At 41.0% G+C, this 18,337-nt stretch overlaps 2 protein-coding genes across 2 annotated transcripts in view; one reads left to right on the top strand and one right to left on the bottom strand.

Moving 5' to 3' along the window:
* Positions 1-7,363, top strand: part of PPP2R2D (protein phosphatase 2 regulatory subunit Bdelta) — a 27,856-nt gene extending 20,493 nt beyond the window's left edge. Inside the window, exons 2-6 of the mRNA XM_035329986.1 lie at positions 215-392; positions 1,426-1,590; positions 3,004-3,173; positions 3,258-3,349; positions 5,221-7,363. Of these exons, the coding sequence (XP_035185877.1) occupies positions 233-392; positions 1,426-1,590; positions 3,004-3,173; positions 3,258-3,349; positions 5,221-5,500 (867 nt within the window). The 5' untranslated portion in view covers positions 215-232 and the 3' untranslated portion in view covers positions 5,501-7,363. The remainder of the gene's footprint in view (positions 1-214; positions 393-1,425; positions 1,591-3,003; positions 3,174-3,257; positions 3,350-5,220) is intronic.
* Positions 7,364-10,701: 3,338 nt separating this feature from the next.
* BNIP3 (BCL2 interacting protein 3) lies at positions 10,702-18,243 on the bottom strand. Its single transcript, XM_035329473.1, has 6 exons — positions 18,161-18,243; positions 17,285-17,468; positions 16,382-16,466; positions 13,916-14,022; positions 13,663-13,812; positions 10,702-11,934 (listed from the first exon to the last, which is right to left on the bottom strand). Exons 1-6 carry the CDS (start codon positions 18,195-18,197, stop codon positions 11,883-11,885), a joined length of 615 nt encoding a protein of 204 aa, XP_035185364.1. The 5' UTR covers positions 18,198-18,243; the 3' UTR covers positions 10,702-11,882.
* Positions 18,244-18,337: the final 94 nt, after the last annotated feature.

Raw genomic sequence — 18,337 nt, forward strand, 5'->3', positions numbered from 1 at the left:
ATTAGACAAAGTGTTCTATTGTGTATCTCATAGCTTGGGGGTTGCAGCTGTGCTCATTAACTTCACGGTGGGGGAGGATAAATTTATAATCCTGTTAAAGAACTGGTGGGAGGGTGTCCGTAAGTCAAGACAGAAATAGGTGGGGTGAAATTAATGTCTTCTGAATCAGAAATCAGCTTTATGCCCAACTTGACCGTTCTCTTTCATGTTTCAGGTGCCAATATTGAAACCCATGGACCTAATGGTAGAAGCAAGTCCCAGAAGGATATTTGCAAATGCACATACTTATCACATAAACTCTATTTCAGTAAATAGCGATCATGAAACATACCTTTCTGCAGATGACCTAAGAATTAACCTATGGCATTTAGAAATCACAGATAGAAGTTTTAGTATCCTTTTTTTGGTCCTCTGTGAGCACTAGGATACGTGTAAGTTACGTATGTTTAATTTTGTGAATTGGTGTTCAAACTTAGGGATTAAAATAACAGAATTAAAGATCTAGAGACTTAATGCAGGGAAAGCAGGCATATTAGGATGCTATCACTCATTCTGAGTGCAAGCATTCTTTCAGAGGAAAAGTGCCAGTAGAAATGTTGTAGATAGCTTATCTGTGGAGTTTAAGTTTGAGTTGAAAAATTTGAAAAGCAGATCCTGTGTTACTGCAGATCTTTCCAAAGTTTAAGGTCTCTTAACTGTCTAAAATAACATTTCTCTTGAAGAAGACAAATTTTATTTTTTCCATATCAACTGGTATTGTCAACTGTAGAAAAAAAAATCTTTTTGCAAGCCTGTCTATCCAGAACCGTAATAGTATGTCCTCCTGAGGCAAGTCTGCAGTAAAACAAAAGTTGCAGAAATACATATTAAAAGGATCATACGCAAGTTATCTAAAGCTTCAGATAAGAAAGTATATTCAGCATTGGGTAAGAAGTGTTAAAAAGGAAGACTGAGAGGAATCTGCAATTTCTATCTGGGAGCTTAATTGATCTCTGAGTTTAATCTTTACTGGGTGCTGATTTGAGGGATTGGAGGCTAGCTTCTTTATAAGAACGAACTTTTACCCCCTTTTTTCTTTTTAAAGTTTTTCTTATGCAAATAAGAGCTTATAGCAAAAATACAAACTAATTCTTGCCTCTTTTTGTGATTTTGTTGATAGATGGGGCTTTTGTTTTGGAGCAAATTCTTTATATCATCTTTCAACTTCTCTTCAGTTGCCTCCAGCATCTCCAGAAGGAGATTTGTAACAACGAGTTCCGGTGTTACGTTTTTGTAAATCTGCAGTCACTTTACTTTGTGTAGATTGCTGATGGTGGAAATTAAAATCTTGCCTGGTTCCTACGCTGTATTTTCTACACTTTTAGATAGCTACTAGAAAGAAATTCAAATGTGAGGTGTTGCATACCTTTACCAAAACCTTCCCAGATATTGTAGATATTAAGCCTGCGAACATGGAGGAGCTGACAGAAGTGATCACCGCTGCAGAGTTCCACCCCCATCACTGTAACGTGTTTGTCTACAGTAGTAGCAAAGGAACTATTCGACTCTGTGACATGCGTTCTTCAGCCCTCTGTGACAGGCATTCAAAATGTAAGTCAGGATGCACCTGTGGTTTACGGGCTTCTTGCTTTGTTCTCATGTAAGATAGAATGTATAGGTGTTTGCTTATAAATATACCAAGTTCTGCTTATTGGTAAAGAGCATACAAGGTAAGGAGTGGTAGTTTTGTAGAATGGAACATTTTAATTGTCTTGTTCTAGGCCATCAACAAGCAGAAGTGTAGCATGAGACAATTGACGATCTGACTCTGCTCCTGTTTACCCATTTATGCATCATAAACTGATGGGAACAAGTGCTTTTGGCACCAGTGAGACCTGTCTTCTGTCCAGACTCAGTCTTGGTGCTTCTCAAAGGTATCTGCTTATCAAATCCCAGTTCAGGGCAGTTTATTCACCTCTGTGCGTTAGCAACTAGGCTGCTGCTGCTGATCCGTGTAATTTGTGACCATTTGCAGCTCATAAGATAGAATATGGTCTTAAAAATGCTCACTGAGTTTGAAGTTAGTTTCCAGGGATGAAAGATGAATGCTTTTTGGTCTGCTGAGCTATATAAACTTATGTAGGTGAGGAAGGCTTTTCTATAGAAATCAGAGGGAACACTTAGTGCTTTGCACGCAGCCTATTGTTTCCTTTTTTGCTAATGTAACACTTACGGTTTATTGGCATTACTATTCCTGTGGGTTACCCTGATATTTGCAGGTAAGATTTCTGTAGTGAAGATCAGCATTTCTTCTTGGTGAAGGGAAGTACTTCTGCGATGTGACATGTGGAGTGCTAAGCCATTTCCTCTGTGACTTAGCGTTGCATTAAATTACATACTAGCATTTTATCTTTTTAACTGATCATTACTGAAAAACATCCTGTTAAAAGGGTCTATTCAAAAATAAAAAAAATAATTCTGGATAGCTCGTGTCATGGAATACTGACTTCAGTGATTGACTTCAATTTATGTAATATTTTTTCCTGTTCTCTAAAACCATACCTTTCATTTCAAGTGTAGATACTAATATTTCCTTTCAAGAGGTTGCAATGTACAAATTCTGTTCAGATCTAAATAAAAGTATGTTATCCAGTAGTCTCAAAATGCATTAAGATCTTGTTTTGGATGCTGATGCTTTCACCTGCTATTGTTCAACTTCATTTGTAGATCAGTTGTAATGTTTTTACTGCACACATACTGGTTTTTTTTAACTTTTTTCTCTGATTCATGCCTTAAGACCTGTGAATTGTTTGCTGATGCTGTGCTCCAGTTGAGAATGCTGGAGATGGTCATAAAATTGCTAGAATCAAACATTGTTTAAACAGACTATTTTTAATAATTTAACAGCAACCTCTTTTTTTTAAAGAAACTAGTATCTTAACTTAAAATTGTCAAAGTACTGGTGAATGTTGGAAGCTGTAGAATTTGATGTTGGTTTCATTGGTAATTGTCTTCTATCTACAGTTTTTGAAGAGCCTGAAGATCCTAGCAGCAGATCATTTTTTTCAGAAATAATCTCATCGATATCTGATGTAAAATTCAGTCACAGTGGTCGATACATGATGACAAGAGACTACCTTTCTGTTAAAGTCTGGGATCTCAATATGGAAAACAGGCCTGTAGAGACATATCAAGTATGAAGTTCAAGTTCTCTTAAATACCCTCTTTTCTTCTTTTTCTTTAAATCTCTCTAATATCGATTTAAATGTTTCAAAAAGGTTCATGAATATCTTCGAAGCAAGCTTTGTTCCCTGTATGAAAATGACTGCATTTTTGACAAATTTGAATGCTGCTGGAACGGTTCTGATAGGTAAGTTGTTTTGCTTTGCTTGTTTGTTGTCTCTCAGCTTTAGGACTTCAGTTTTGTCCCAAAACTCGTAAGTGATATTTAACTTTAAGGATGTAATTAGTTAAATTCAAATCAACTGGGAGAGTCGGTATGTTTCTAATACGAATTCTCATTGAAGCTTTATATAGTCAAGACTGGCCATTTCAAGCTATAAAAATGTTACTCAGTTTAGTTTTCAAAGAGTATACAAGAGCATGCATTCAGTATTTTCCAAATTAAATCTTTTCTGTTTTCTGTAGACTAAAACAGTTAGATAATGATTTGGATTTGTTGCAAGTCATGGAAATACTTCTCACCTGCAAGTTGTAGAAGCATTATAATCAAATTGCAAAGCCACTCTACTGGCACAATTTGTGCGTGTTTCTTGTCACTAGCTACGTATTAAAATGTTTCAGAACCCATAAGATCATGGCAGGTCTGGGTCTTCTGTCTGGATGCTTTTTGTTGGCTTGCCTATGTGGTTCTTCCTTTTTTTTTTTTTTCTAGGATTTTTATTAATATTTCTGAATTACCTAAAGTCACAACTTGTCCACCACCAAATGCTTACAAGCTGTTAAACAAATAGGTATCCGTTTTGATTTGATAGTAACAGGATCATCCTGTGATACAAACTGTGGCCTGATAACGGAGGACCAAAGATCTGCCACATAACTTGGAAGCAGACAGTGATCAAGGAAGTCAGATCTGGGAAACTGTGCACAGGGGTCAGTGAAGGAAGTAAAATCTACCTGCATTGCTATTGGAGCGATGTTTGAGATTGCATCTAATGCTATATGCTGCTTAACAGTTAATTTTCTACAGAAACAGTAATAGAGAAATTGGTTACTGTCAATACCAGCTTGCAAGTGGCTGTGAGTTACTGTGGGGAAAAAATCGTACTGTATCGATCAGTGTACAAAAAAATACTACTTAGCAATATTCCCATTATCTAATATGAAATGAATAAGAGAGGCTGTATGTGTTTTTCACTAAATTAAAATGCAAAGAAATTGACACTTATTTCTACATTTTTCAAGTAACTCCAGTTAACCTTTAAAAAAAAAAAGTCAAAACAATATCATCTGATTATGACATAAAATAAGAACATAAGTTGTGTTGCTCATCTCCCTTTGAAAAATTCCTTTGGCTCTGCACTCCCTCGTACGGTCTGAGTGATGTATGTTGTCTTACTAGTATCTCATTCTGCTCCTAGTCTTTAATTTTTTAATGCCATGAAGACAACAAAAAAACTGTTCCTTGGAAGCAAGGTACATGAAAGTATTTTCAGATGCAAGTTTTTTTTTCCTGCCTTGTTCAAATGCAAATTTAGTACTGGATGGAAACTGAATTGTCCCTGAAGGGCTATATCAGATACTCACGTAAAGGGTTTCTTTTGCTGGTACGGAACAATTTTTTGTAATTAATCCATTGGTATGTTCAAGGTCAGCACGTGCAAAGGAAAGCACTTCTGTTTGTCATAGTCTGATGAAATTAAGTAGTTTACGATTGCTTTGATTCCAGTATATCTTCTGGAACAGCGGGACAAGGGGATGGAGTAGGAATAGGAAGGCCCACTTTGCTCACATTAAGATGAACAAAGCCTAACGCTCTGCTGAGAGCTGGTCCCAGTAGGCACGGGCCGGGAGAATACCTGGAAGAGAAGTTCACTGAGGGGAAGCTGCACTAAATACCCAGCAGAGCTGAGCAAACATACATCAGAGAGGAAGAGAGTGTAGTGCCAAATACTGGTTGTGAATTTGATTTGGCAGTCACCTTGCGGGTAAGAGATAGAAGAAAGAGATTGAATACCACTGCTGGAAGCCTAGTGAGATCTTTTTTCTGTTTTTCAACAGTGCTATCATGACTGGATCTTACAACAACTTCTTTAGAATGTTTGACCGAAACACACGGCGGGATATCACTCTAGAAGCATCCAGGGAAAGTAGCAAACCTCGTGCCATCTTGAAACCGCGTAAAGTGTGTACAGGTGGTAAAAGAAAGAAAGATGAAATAAGTGTTGACAGTCTGGACTTCAACAAGAAGATTCTTCATACAGCATGGCATCCCATGGAGAACATCATTGCTGTAGCTGCCACCAATAATTTGTATATATTCCAGGACAAAATTAACTAAAGATGACTTACTTGAGGACAGAGTTGTCTTCTTGCATAGTTAAGCTCAGTTGTTATCTGTAAAAGAGAAGGCCTTGTTGTCCTACCAGTGAAGAACATTGATGCACTTACTTCCCTTTAGATAAAGGAGAGAATCTGGCCTGTGTTTTGAGTTCATGGTGTAGTTCTGCCTTCAGTGGGGGTATGGAGTGTCAGTTGCAATTTTCTGAGAAAAACCCTCTAGAAGCAGAATTGATGGACAGTGCTCAATCAGGCCAATACTCAAAAAAAATGTATTTATTTAAGTCTGAGCCTTCCTTCCAGTTTATAGACCAAAAATTTAACACCCAAGAAGAAAAATTGTCATAAAAATGTAATTTCTATCTCTTGCGCTCTTTCTCTGCTGTAATATTTGGGCCTTTCAAAACATATATTGTGCTTAATGCCTGTAAACATTCCTCCTCTGGCCTGTATCTAGGCTTAGGTGTTTTTACCTTTGAGCACTTAGGTAGGTCTTGAGTTGGGTTCATAGACAGGTTTCCATGAATATTTACTCACCAACTGTATCTATAACCACACCTTCTGGTGTAAACCACTTAATAAAATAACAAGCTATAAAAAGTGTTTTTAAATCTGATGGTATGTATTCAGTTTTTTTATTTTTTTATTGCATGTACTGGGATTGTGCAAAATAACCCTAACGGGCAGATTTGACAGTGTTTGTCCCAAACTATTAAATTTTGGAAGACTAGTACAAACTTTTTTGTGTAGTAATTCAAATTCTAAATTTAGAGTTTCCATGAAAATGTCATTTAGTTTTAAGTTGCACAATTTTTTTCTTGTAAGATGCCATTTGTATACCAAGTAGGAGAATGAAAAGGTTGGTATAAAGATGTCCACAGCCTTAACAGAAAGTGACCACCTTGCACAGAAGGGAAAACAAAATGTGTAACAGATGTTCTTCTTTGGAGATAAAATAAATAAAGTTTATCTGATGCCTCTCAACTGTAGGTAGAGACATACCTTATGTGCATTATGTTTTTTTAACCTTTTTAGTACTTGTCATGAAGATAACACTTTATTTTAAATATTTGGCATAATGTATTGTATTTCACATTGCTGTTCAAGCAAAAAGGTATCTTGATTATGCCAAGCAGCAACACAGCTTCATGCTTTTTACACATTCTGACTTTAACACCAAGATGTCAGAAAACACTGAGGCTACAAGCTGGCGTTAACTGCATTTGTTATAACCCTGTTCTTGCTTTTTTTTTTTTTTTTTTTTTAAGCCTTAGGTACTTCTTTTTTTCCAAAGGGGCCTAAAATGCATCAACCTTCTCTTCACCCTAGGCTAGCATGAATGAGAAATTGTTCCTGAAGCTATTGCAGCACATTTTAGTACCATCAGGTAGCTAAACATTGCACTCTGTAAAATGTGCCTGCTAATTAGAAATTCTTTGAAAAATAGATCCCTCGAACTTCTGAAAGGAGGTACAGAAGTGTGGTTTACACTCCGTTTTTATTAAAATGAAGGTGTATTATGATTACTGAATCAGAACTGCATATGCAACAGTAAAATGTCTCTGTTCTTACCCTCTCAATTAATGTCCATAGAGTGCCACTCTTGTTCACAGTAAGCTAGTAAGTACAACTAACTCTGAGGTTCTACAAATAAAGGTTAAATTAAAACAAACAACAAACCCTTATACTGTATATTGGTTGTGACACTACTTGCAAATCTTGAAATGTGGAACTTCTGGGTCATTAAAGTGTTAGATTTGACCTCGTTCCTAGAATGCATAATAGAGCTAATACAATGGGATTGTACATACTTGTTCAATTATTTTGACCAAAAAGTTTAATAAATTTTAAATGTTTACCTGGATTTGCTCTGTGTATTTTGACAACTTTTTCTTCCACAACTACTTCTTTTGTGAGATAATTGGCCAAACTAAACAGCCTCAAAACTTGTATTTCCATTTTGAATGCTCATACCTCTAACTCAAAGACCTCTAACTCAAAGCTGTTTGTATTCAGTGAATATCTTAGTGCTGTCTTTTTTTATCTATTCTCTCAGCTTTAGCGAATGTAAGTGGAAAATGAGAAAAAGAGCATATAATGAAATCTATTATATAAAACATGATTTTCTTGTACCTATTTCAATTAAATAGCTTTTAATGATTCATTAAATTTTTATAATTTAATTCTACCTAAAAACTAATTTATTGTCACTTTGGTAAATTACTGCTCTTTCAGATATTTGCTTAAAATCACCATGGACTGCTCTTACCAGTTTAAGAGCATTGCATTGCCAGCACATACGGTACCCGGAACAGTTAAGTTCCATGCCGTAGTGTCTTGCAGGTAACCTCTGACACAAGCAGTAGGGTTATTGCGGTACGTACAGGCTGGTCCCATGTGGAGCCAGGAGCTGGACTCGACAACCCTTCTGGGTCCCTTCCATCCCGGGATACTGCTGTGGTTCTGGCAGTGAATGCCTCAGCCCTGTTTTGGGGAGGCTATGAGCTGTGCTGCCAGCCACAAGGGCAGAGGGGAGGCTTTCTCCTGTGGTTGATTTCCCTTTATTTTACATCACCCTTAGTTCATTTAGTCCAAAGCAGGCGGTTGCTGGAGCCCTGAGGCTGTGCTTGGTGCATGTCCCGCCTGGATCCCCAGTGGAGGAGCCCTAGGAGCTGCTGGGGGTCCTTGGCCCCGCGTCCTTGCAGTCAGACAGCAGCATGGTACAGGAGTTTGAAGCTTTGGAAGCAAAAAAGGTAAGAACAGACTTTAATTTCTTTTTCAATAGGGAAAGCTTGTTGCTTAACGGAGACGGGGGTAGCTTTACCTGTCCTTGCCTCTGAAAGCCTTGAGGACTGCATGTGTGTTATCACAAAAGCTTTTGCAATACCCCGTTGTTCTAGGAAGCTCTATTTCTAGGCTCAAGAGTTAGAGAAATGGTTTCTGTCCAACTTCTAACCAGAGGTTTGTGTTGAATATCCTGTCCAGGGGCATCATTTAGAAATTAAGTAACCTGATGGGCATGCAAGGACTTCCCCATGCAGCTGCCCTGTCCTGAAATTACAGTGCGGGGGTGCGACGTGTTTTCATATGTCCAAAATTATCCCTGCGTTGCTGAATGTGACCTGGTGTAGGTGGGCTTGGATTTTTCCTCTCTGGAAGCGTTTGCTGCTCCCAGCTGTCAGCGTGGTCCTGCAGCAGAGCCCCCGCCACTGGGCAGGGAGAGCTGGGAGCAGGAGCAGGCACCTTCCCCGAGCAGGAGCTCCTAACCCGGGAGATGTGCTGGGCATCCAGCAGTGAAAACAATCGCCAGCAGGCTGAATTCACCAGCAGGACTTCAGGCGAGCAGTCACAGAATTGGAGGGCTGCGCTGGGTGCTGCTCCCAGCCGCGGGGCCCAGCCCGTCAGGCCTCCGCGGGGCGCAGGCTGGTTGTCCAGCACAGCGCTGTACCCAGCCTACAAAAGCCCAAGGGCTGGCTCCTGCTCCATGCCTGCAGCTGATCGGCTTTCTCTGGCAGAAGGTCCTCGTGGCCCCCTCCCTGCCTCGTTGGCAAAGGCCAGGGAAGGGGCCGGCCGAGAGCCCTGGGGAGAGGAGGCTGAAGGAAGCGGCTCTTGGGCCGTGTCCCTGCCTGGCGGCAGAAATCAGGTTGGCTAATCAAGTGGTAGTCCTGGCTCTCTGGAAAAATCGAGTCCCTGGTACTGAACACACGCTGTACTTAAAACACTGCTCGTTTACCCCATTCCACGAGCTGGAGCTGATGGAACCAGGACCAGCTCACGGCCGCTGTAACACCAAGCATGTGTTTGTAACACCGCTATAACACCAAGCACATGTTTGTGACACTGCTGGAACACCAAGCTTATTTATAACACCACCATAACACCAAGCACGTGTTTGTAACACCGCTGGAACACCAAGCACGGCTGCCTCACGCCACAGCAACGCACCAAGCGTTGGCTCAGAGGCTGTGGAAGAGGAGCGATGGGCTGCTCGCAAGGTGCTGGTAAGTATGGAAGGGGCATGGTTGAAAGGCACCAAACGCTTTCTCATTTTATTCCTTTAAGCTGTGGGGAAAAAAGAAAAAAAAAGAAAAAAAAAAAACAAACATCAGAAATAAAAATGTAACAAAAAGCAAGGGCAGGTAGGCATGCACCCGGGTGTTTGCAGAGGTGAGGCCTGCATTGCGACTCGGTTTCTGACACCTTTGCTTTTAGCATTTAGGTTCTAACATCAGATTAAAGATTTCCAACTTCTGCAAGACCAGCAGCTTACATGGCTACTTTGCAACATCTTTGCAGGGTGGCAGTTCTTTTCCTGCCCCTGCAGGATTTCTTTGGTTCTGTGTTTAAAAAAAGAAAAATGAAGCAATACTTAGTTCCTTTATTCACGAGGGGTACTTTCATACCACAGCATTTTGCAACGTACAATAGGAGTATTTAAGTGTTATTCTAGTGTAGTTTCTATAAATCTTCCTTTTTAAAATACCAGTAGTTGCCACAGAACGTAAACACGGAATTTGCAGTGCAGCATATCTTCACATTCAGCGAAACAAGAACTACTCAAAACAATTAACAAATTGTAAGAACCCTGGTTAAATAAAGCGTGATTGTGTACAGATGCTGGAGCTTGCAGGACACCCCCTTCACCTGCTGTAATTTGAAGAATGTCTTTACGGGTGTAAGGTGTTGGGTTAAGTATTCATAACTAAACTTTTACTTAAATTCTGATCCAATAGTATTAAAAAAGTCTTGCATTTTTCAAAGGGGGAAGAAGCAGTTCATCTAATGATCATTCCAATATCAATGTTTTTAATACCATTTTAACAGTAATCAGTTAAAAGGCTCCAACTTCACATAAGACTTTCCAGAAATTAAAAATCTAGTAATTCCTTTTTTTATTGCACAGGCACTTAAAAAATCACCACCACCAAATAGTGGCCCTCCTACAAGAGGTATGTGATTAAAGTCATGCAAGTGAGAATTTCCAGTGGCCTCAGCAGGATTACTCCATGGAAAATGCAGTACGTGCCTCCCCTGGATTGGGGCCCACCGGATTAGGCCACTGCTTGTTTGTGCAGCAGCACTCAGTCCCACACCTGTGGTGACATCATTTGGTGACAGGACATGGGCTCAGCGCCGTACTACAAGGTGCTCAGCAGCAGGATTCCAAGCACAAAAGAAAGTACCGCTAAATAAGCACAAAAGCAAAGTAGAAAGTAAATTTATTTTTAAATGATAATAGTACAAAGCAGAACCCGTACTTGCAAGTTCAGTGAGTTTCTGTTTTCTGAGTGACTTCTAATGACAGCGTACTCCTATTCAAATCTAAGCATCAAAAATTAAATTATTTTCTATAGAAACTTTTTACTGATTTGTCAGTTATGCAGATAATGAAATGGTCTTGTTTAAGAGCCTTGTCAACTCCTTCAAACAATTAGAGAAAAAGAAATGAGAAAACTTAATCTACGAGGAACCTTTTTATTTAAATATACAAAACATGATAATTTGGCAAACATTCATTTATTCTCATTAAATAAGATAAAATTACTGAAAAGGCATTCAATTAGTACAAACAAATAAGCAAGCAAACCTTTTTTTAAATCTATACAAGGATGAAGCAAATAGAAGATGCAAATTTATCTTACAGATAAAAAGACTGAGAAGCAATAGGCTGCAGGAAGATACAGCAGAAAGAACTTCTATTAATTGGGGAGTTAAATATATGCCTCTATAGAAGAAACTAGTTAGTAGGCACTAAGGTCCAAATTTTAGTTCAGCCTTTTGCGTATCACACTGAGTAAATATTGATGGAAGCTTTACCAATACACTAATTTATTCCAGCTGTCTCTCACATTTCACACAAAAGTGTAAGAGAGCTAAGCAAAATCTAAGGAAGGAAGGAACAGCTTCAAGTGAGGTAAAAAGCTTTTTCTGAGTTCCTGTATATGATACATAAGGCCACACATTGTTTCGGGCTAATCCCTTATTGTCATGATTACAGTAGCAGTGACAACCATTCACATCTATGAGATATAAAGAAATAGCACTTTAATATTGCAGCGGTGATTCAGCTAGATACTCAACTAAAGCTAAGATGTTGTTTTTAAACATTTAGTTCTTTTAGTTTTCAAAGATACTTCACTACAAAGCAATGCAGTGGATGTTAGAGCGCGATTCAGATGCATTAGGAGTTGCTCCGGAATACTACGTATGATATATTAGCTTTTTAGTGTCTTCTCCCATTCTTACTGAACTATGAACACAGCATTTACAGAACAAGCATACGCTGATCATGTAGTCATTGCTAGCACAGATGTTTCTGCTGTTCACCTCCCGTATTCCCTGATGAACATTTCCTTTCCTTTGAAATCACATTTCAGGTGCCTTCAAAAAGTACTGCTTGAAGCTGTGGTCGTAAGGCGTCTTCCAATGTAAATCCTGAGGTCAAGGACATACAGCCAGTAAGCATTCGATTTCAGCTCAAGAGGAATGTACAACATGTAGGTTTTTTTTCTTTTAAATCAGACTACTAGGTATACAAATTGCAGCGGGGCAGTAGTGCCAGCTTTAATTAAGAGGGTAAATCAAGTGTCTACTATAAAACTTGGTCTTCAGTTGCTGGCACCCTTCTTCATAGCCTTGTCTAATAACGCTCCCTAAATTCTAAGTCTGAGTAATTCTCTGTGCAAGCTGTTCAGTTTCAGGAATGTAAGAGGCAGAGATAAGCACGGGGTTAACAAGAACGCTGCTTCAGGAGCTTTCAGAAGTCAGGTATTTTTATCACATTTTTTCTTTTGTTATCTTAATTTTTTCTATTCATTAACTACATCTGACATTCCTTAACTGCTCATTTTACTGTCATCTTCGCGTACTTCGCAGCATTTCTCCAGTCACTACTTCCTAACTTGGTAAACATTTACAGCTGCCCTACAGCAGGTCTGTTACTGATTTACTTTTTGCAGCTTGAAGAAATCAGTATTTTGAGTGTAATGGTTTTAGTATTATTACACTAAGCACGTTATGAAGATGTGACTTTTTGTTACTCCTTACTGACCTGCAATGTTGTAATTTACAGCAGTGGTGGAAATAATAAACAGGGAAGTGTTTACATCGCAAAACTTGCAATTACTTTGGAAGGAAAATTTCAGTGTGCTTTTGCTCCATCTCACACAGTTTCTCATTTTAACTTTGGAAGGAGCTGAATTAGTTTCATGTTACTTTTACACCATTATGTGGCTGAGATACGAATGTTGTACAGGACAGATGAAGACACAGATTATCTTTAAGATTATGCATACTGCAGAGACCACAGGATCTGTCTTTCTGGTTACTGTAGCTGTCATAGTCCTCTCCTTCCCCCCACTCTCTTACACCCCCTCACTCTCAACTTCTGTAGTTTTCATTTTTGATAAGGGTTCATGATTTACGCAAGGTACTAAGAAGAAAAAGAACAGGACCAGAGGTAATCGGAGGCTCCTTGGAGGACAGCTGTCACCTCAGAACTTGTCTGACCTCTCCCCTAAGCCCTCTCATGTCACACTCAAAAAGCAGAGGTCAGATGTGCCTGGAGCCCCGGCATTCTGTTGATAAAGGAATCTGCCATGCCTAGGTAAAGGCAAACTCTGTTCCTGACAAAAAGGCATTTAATCTCTTCTCTTTAGTCTGTGCCCTGTGGCTATTTTTAAAGAATCTCATCTAATCCCCTAATCATCTGGAAAACAAATAAACAAACAAAACAAAAACAAAAAAGCCAAAAGCTCAAACAACAATTCCTGCTTCGTTTGCCATCCCCTGTCCCCAGAAGTGTGGAATTTTAAAATGTATTAAATAATCGTTTTTCCTTCACAGTTAGTATTGAGATTATACCTCCAATGGAACAGAGCATTATTTATGTATAGTAAGACTTCACACATACAATTTCACTGTCCCTTAATTCTTTTAAAAACACTCAGTAAGAAAAACAGAAAATTAAACTTTGATAGATTCAGCAACACCACAAGCAAACAAGTAGGAAACCATTCCTGAATAACTAATTGTCTAAGAGAGAGCAACAGACTCTTCTCCACAGAAGGACAACAAAGATGGAACTGGGAGTCAGAATTAGGCCTCAGAGAAAAATGGGTAAAAAAGAAGAGCCTTTTTTTAAAATGAAAAGCACAAACTTACCCTAGTCCAATAGCAAGCAAATGAGAAAGAAGCAGAGAGGGAAGGAAAACCTTCAAAAATTCTGCTGAGAATATGCCGCCTTTCTTCATTACACTGGTATTTCTCATGCTGAGAGTGGCTGTGCGCCTGGGATGTTTGAAAAGGAATTCCCTAATTTTGAGGAAGAAAATACAATCACAACGTGAGTGTGTACATATTGATACTTGAGGTAGATGCAGTATAGAGTTCCTCCAGAAACACCGAGAGCACTCACTTTGGTGGGATGTTCTCTGGCCTGCTGGACCAATCCCATATCCAATCTGCATTCTTCTTCAGGAGCCTTTCTACTTCTTTCCTCCTTTCCAGGAAGTCTTCTTCAGACTAAAACAAAGAGCCATTATCAAACCATAGACGTGACTGTGACAGGTAGGAAGTTAGTCCTGCAAAATCTTCTGTTCTGCATCTAAGACCATACATGAGACTACCTTTGCAGCTCAATTCCCCCAGCTCTTTGCATATCACTTGCATGCTTTGCATATCGCTTGTATTGAACTATTTAGATCCTAGACAGACGGGGTCACAGAGGGGAATCTGTCTTCACAGCAGGATGCAAATGGAAAAGGTCATATCCCATATCCGTATCTTGCATTTGCTTAAGTAAAGACTACCCTGGACATGAAGTGCCAAAGCCCTGTATTTCATGCTTCCATGAAGCCTGAAAGTAACCCACATTCACACATCTGAGTGACACTGGGCAGAACAAACTGCTCAAGTCCGTCTGCATTCGAAACTGGATGAATACCTGAAGATCCTCAGTCACGCTACTACAAGCCAAGTGAAACCCATTAGTCTAGTAAAGCTACCTGCCTTTTGGGCCAGCACCAGGAATACAGGTGAAGCAAGCCCAGGTTTATCTGCACACATCTGTGCAGAAAAACAAGACAACCAAAGTGGCTTTGTTCTCTGTAAATTACAGTGTACATGCTGAATGAGAATACCATCTCTTGCTTATTACACATGCATTGAATGGAGCCAACAGATTGCGATAAAAATAGTATCTGATGACAGAGCTTATGTAGCCACACACACACACAACTGCGGAATGGAAATAAAGTTGTCCAGGAAACTATTTCTGGTGGTTTTTTTCTAACTTCTGATGAAAAAAACAATTTGATCTCAAAATCTAAGTAATCACCTTTAAACATATGAAGGGTTTTCTGGAAACATTACCTTGAATTAATTGTTTTCATGTTATGTATTAATGTATATTTTCATGTTATGTATTAATTAACCTCAAGCAGGTAATCAATCCATTGAGCTAGATTCCAATAGGCGTTGTAAAGCTGGTGAGAAGAGTTTCAGGTGAAGTGAGAGGCTGTGGGACCACGCACGTTTTCTGTAATTTTGAACTGATTAAAACTGTTGGTAACCCTTGGGTTGCCCAGCTTGGAGAAAAGGAGGCCAAGAGGCGACCTCCTTGCTCTCTTGCAACTTCCTGAGGAAGGGAAGCGCAGAGGCAGGTGCTGGTCTCTCTCCCTGGTCTCCAATGACAGGAACAGCACAAAGCTGCACCAGGGGAGGTTCACACTGTACACCAGGAAAAAGATATTTACTGTGAGCGTGGTCAGACACCGGAACAGGCTTCCTAGCATGGTGGTTGATGCCCCGTGCCTGTCAGTTTTCAAAAGGTATTTGGATAACGCTGTCATTAACATTTTTGGTTTCAATTTTTGGTTAGCCCTGAAGCGATCAGGCAGTTGGCCTTGACAATCTGTGAAGGTTCCTTCCACCTGAACTATTCTACGTATTGCTGATAAAGCTGTGTAATATAGAAACTGTAGGAAGTTTAACCTAATTTAACCACTAGGTTAAATGTTGTACGAACAGTGTGATCACACAGACTTTGTTTTAAAAAGTTTGTGATACTGAGTAGAAAAAGATAATCATAAAGCTGTGGCAGTGCTTTGAAATTGTATGTTACTGGTTGTCATGTTTCATTGACTCAAGAAAATCTTGCTGCTCTTAGATTTACATTTTAAACTCACAATGCACCTGTGGCAGGACATTAAGTAAAACCTCATTGTGAGGGATATGTGAAATGTATCAAGTTGACAGAGGGGGGGAAGAGGAAACTTCTGCATGGTAAGCTGTCCACAGAACATTAATGCTCATCTTTACAGCCATAATTACACCTGCCCGTTGGTACCTTCCCTACGGACCTTAATGTAAAATCCAGTTGTCCCACTAACTCTGTTAGACTCAACCTCACAATCTAACTATAGAGTAGGAAAGAATAATGCCCACTTCAGAGGACAGATGAAACCATGACAAGAGAACGTGTCTCAAGATAACCAAAAGCTGGACTCTTAGGAAGATGCTGACTCCAACTCGCTTAAATTCTAGAGAAGCAGTTACCTTTCGGATCTTTTATCCTAAGAGCTACATGCAAGTTCTGAAGGTAGACATTTTGACTGGTGGCTGGAAATAAGTGGTTGAGAACCCAGATGTCTTTAGAGACAGAGTAGGGCACCTTAATCCTTCTGAAAAAATCTCAGGTTACGTATTAAAAAAAATCAATGCAAATCAGGTATTTACAAAAAGCCTGATTCTGAGAAGATTACTGTAAGATAGCGAGCTACTGAAGTCTCTGCACAAGAGGTGAAGCTGCTGATTTCCCAATGCTGCTTTTCAAACAGTGCCAGTAACAAATCCTTCCTCCAAAGCAAAATGAGATTTTTACCTGAAAGCTATTTTTTTCTCCACTGCTGTGACTCTCTATTTCCAAAGCTCTGTGACTGTCTTGAGGTGTCTGGGAACGAGGAGGGCTTGATAAGAGAGAAACACAAGTAAGAAAGAGCTCATTAATTTTTTTATGACATTGTTTATGGGATGACTTAAAAGCTGGTGAACGAAAATTGTATGCAACTTGTTGTCCTGAAGAGCTACGTTGCCCTGACCATAACCTAAGAGATTAATCTGCCAGTGGGTGATATAATCCAGCCTCACTCAATTAATCTTTGATTTCCTAACAATCTGTCAAAGAGCTTGCTGCACAGAGCTGTTTTTCCGCAGTGTGGAGATACACCCGTAAGGCTGTATGATTTGGCCCATGTTGCTTACTAAGTAACGATAGGCAGCACGCAATTGCTAGAAGTACACTTTGGTTTGTATTCAGCCCGCCAGATGAGACTAGGAGGTTCTGCACCCTAGTGCCTATTTTAAGTCCTTTTAGTTAAATAAACTTTAGGCTGCAGACTTCATAGCCCATCAAAATCAAATACATGAAATAGCAAAACTGACAACATGCCTCAGGTGTCTTTTTTATTATTATTATACTCCAAGAAATCTATATGCTTGTAAACTAGATACAGGACTTTTTTTTAAGCAACTAAGAACTCCTAATTAACATACCCAGCACAAAACACACGTTGCTGTTTTACCACCCCACTCTGACGTTTCTGTTTAGGCAGTGGTGTACAGCTTGCACGAGGTCTGACCCTTTAGAACGACAGCAGCACACTGCTCTACAGGACCTTCTTCACCAGAACAAGACTGTTGCCTGTACTCAAGCAGCATACCCGTGGGAACATTGTGCATAAAGACGGCGAGTTTCACTTTGCTTACAACAAAGCATTTTGTTTACCTGTCACAATGCGAACTTTCTCTTGAACTGCTCCTTCCAGATTCATGCTGAGCATCAAGAAGTATTTTCTCCATGTCGCCGTTGTGAATGGAGATAGAGGCCGGTACTTGTTCTTGGCTCGTCGATGTGGAACTGTTTCCATTGCCATTTCCATTGCTGCTGAAGTGGAGCTCTACCCAGGAACCTGCTCGGCGTACATGGGAACAGAACCAGATTAAGCCGATCGGTTTTGCACAACAGGCACGTGGGGCCGAGGCAGTTGATCCTCCCCAGCATGACATTACAGCGGGACACGCAGTAGTGCTCGCGCCTACAGCTCAGCCCATAAACACGACAAAATGCCAAGACGCGGGGGCGCTTTGTTAGCGCCTGGAGAGCCTCGGGGAGCGGAGCAGGAGCTGGTCAGCGCAGCGTGCCTCCTGCAGCCCAAGGACCTTTTATTTTAGCGCACGGGAAACGCACAATTTTTGCCGTTCAACACAGGCGGCGGCCAAAGGGAACAGCCCCCAGGGCTTCCTCTGCCAAAGCCTGCGTATCGATCTGCTGGCAGATTTCGGTGCCAGTGCCCGACGGCCGCGGCTTGTTTTGGCAGGGAGCGTGCTGTTGGGCAACAGCGGCCCTGACGGGGCGCGGGCCTCACATGCAGGGGCCGGGGAACAAACAGCTCCCCCCGGGGGGCCGCGGGCCTGTGTCGGTTACCGAAGGGAAGGGGAAGGGAAGGGGAGATGGAAGGGGAAAGGAAGGGGAAGGGGAAATGGAAGGGAAGGCCGCCCGCGCTCAGCCCGTCCCCGCACAGGCCGGGCGGCTCGGGGACAGGCACGGCGAGGCCCGACCGAGCCCGCGGTCACGAACGCGCCGCCCCCCCCCAGCCCTTACCCTGCAGGTTCTCCTCCTGCGGGCTGAGCCGCGACATGGCGGCGCGGCGGAGGCACACGGCGGGACGGCCCCGGGCGCGGTGCTGCGGTCGCCGGAGCCGCTCAGCTCTGCCCGCCGCCGCCGCCGCCCCTGCGCCGGGCCCGGGGGCGCCGCGCTGACGGCAGCGCCCGCCCCGGC

This window comes from Oxyura jamaicensis, chromosome 6 (genome assembly GCF_011077185.1).
Source record: "Oxyura jamaicensis isolate SHBP4307 breed ruddy duck chromosome 6, BPBGC_Ojam_1.0, whole genome shotgun sequence".
NCBI lineage: Eukaryota > Metazoa > Chordata > Aves > Anseriformes > Anatidae > Oxyura > Oxyura jamaicensis.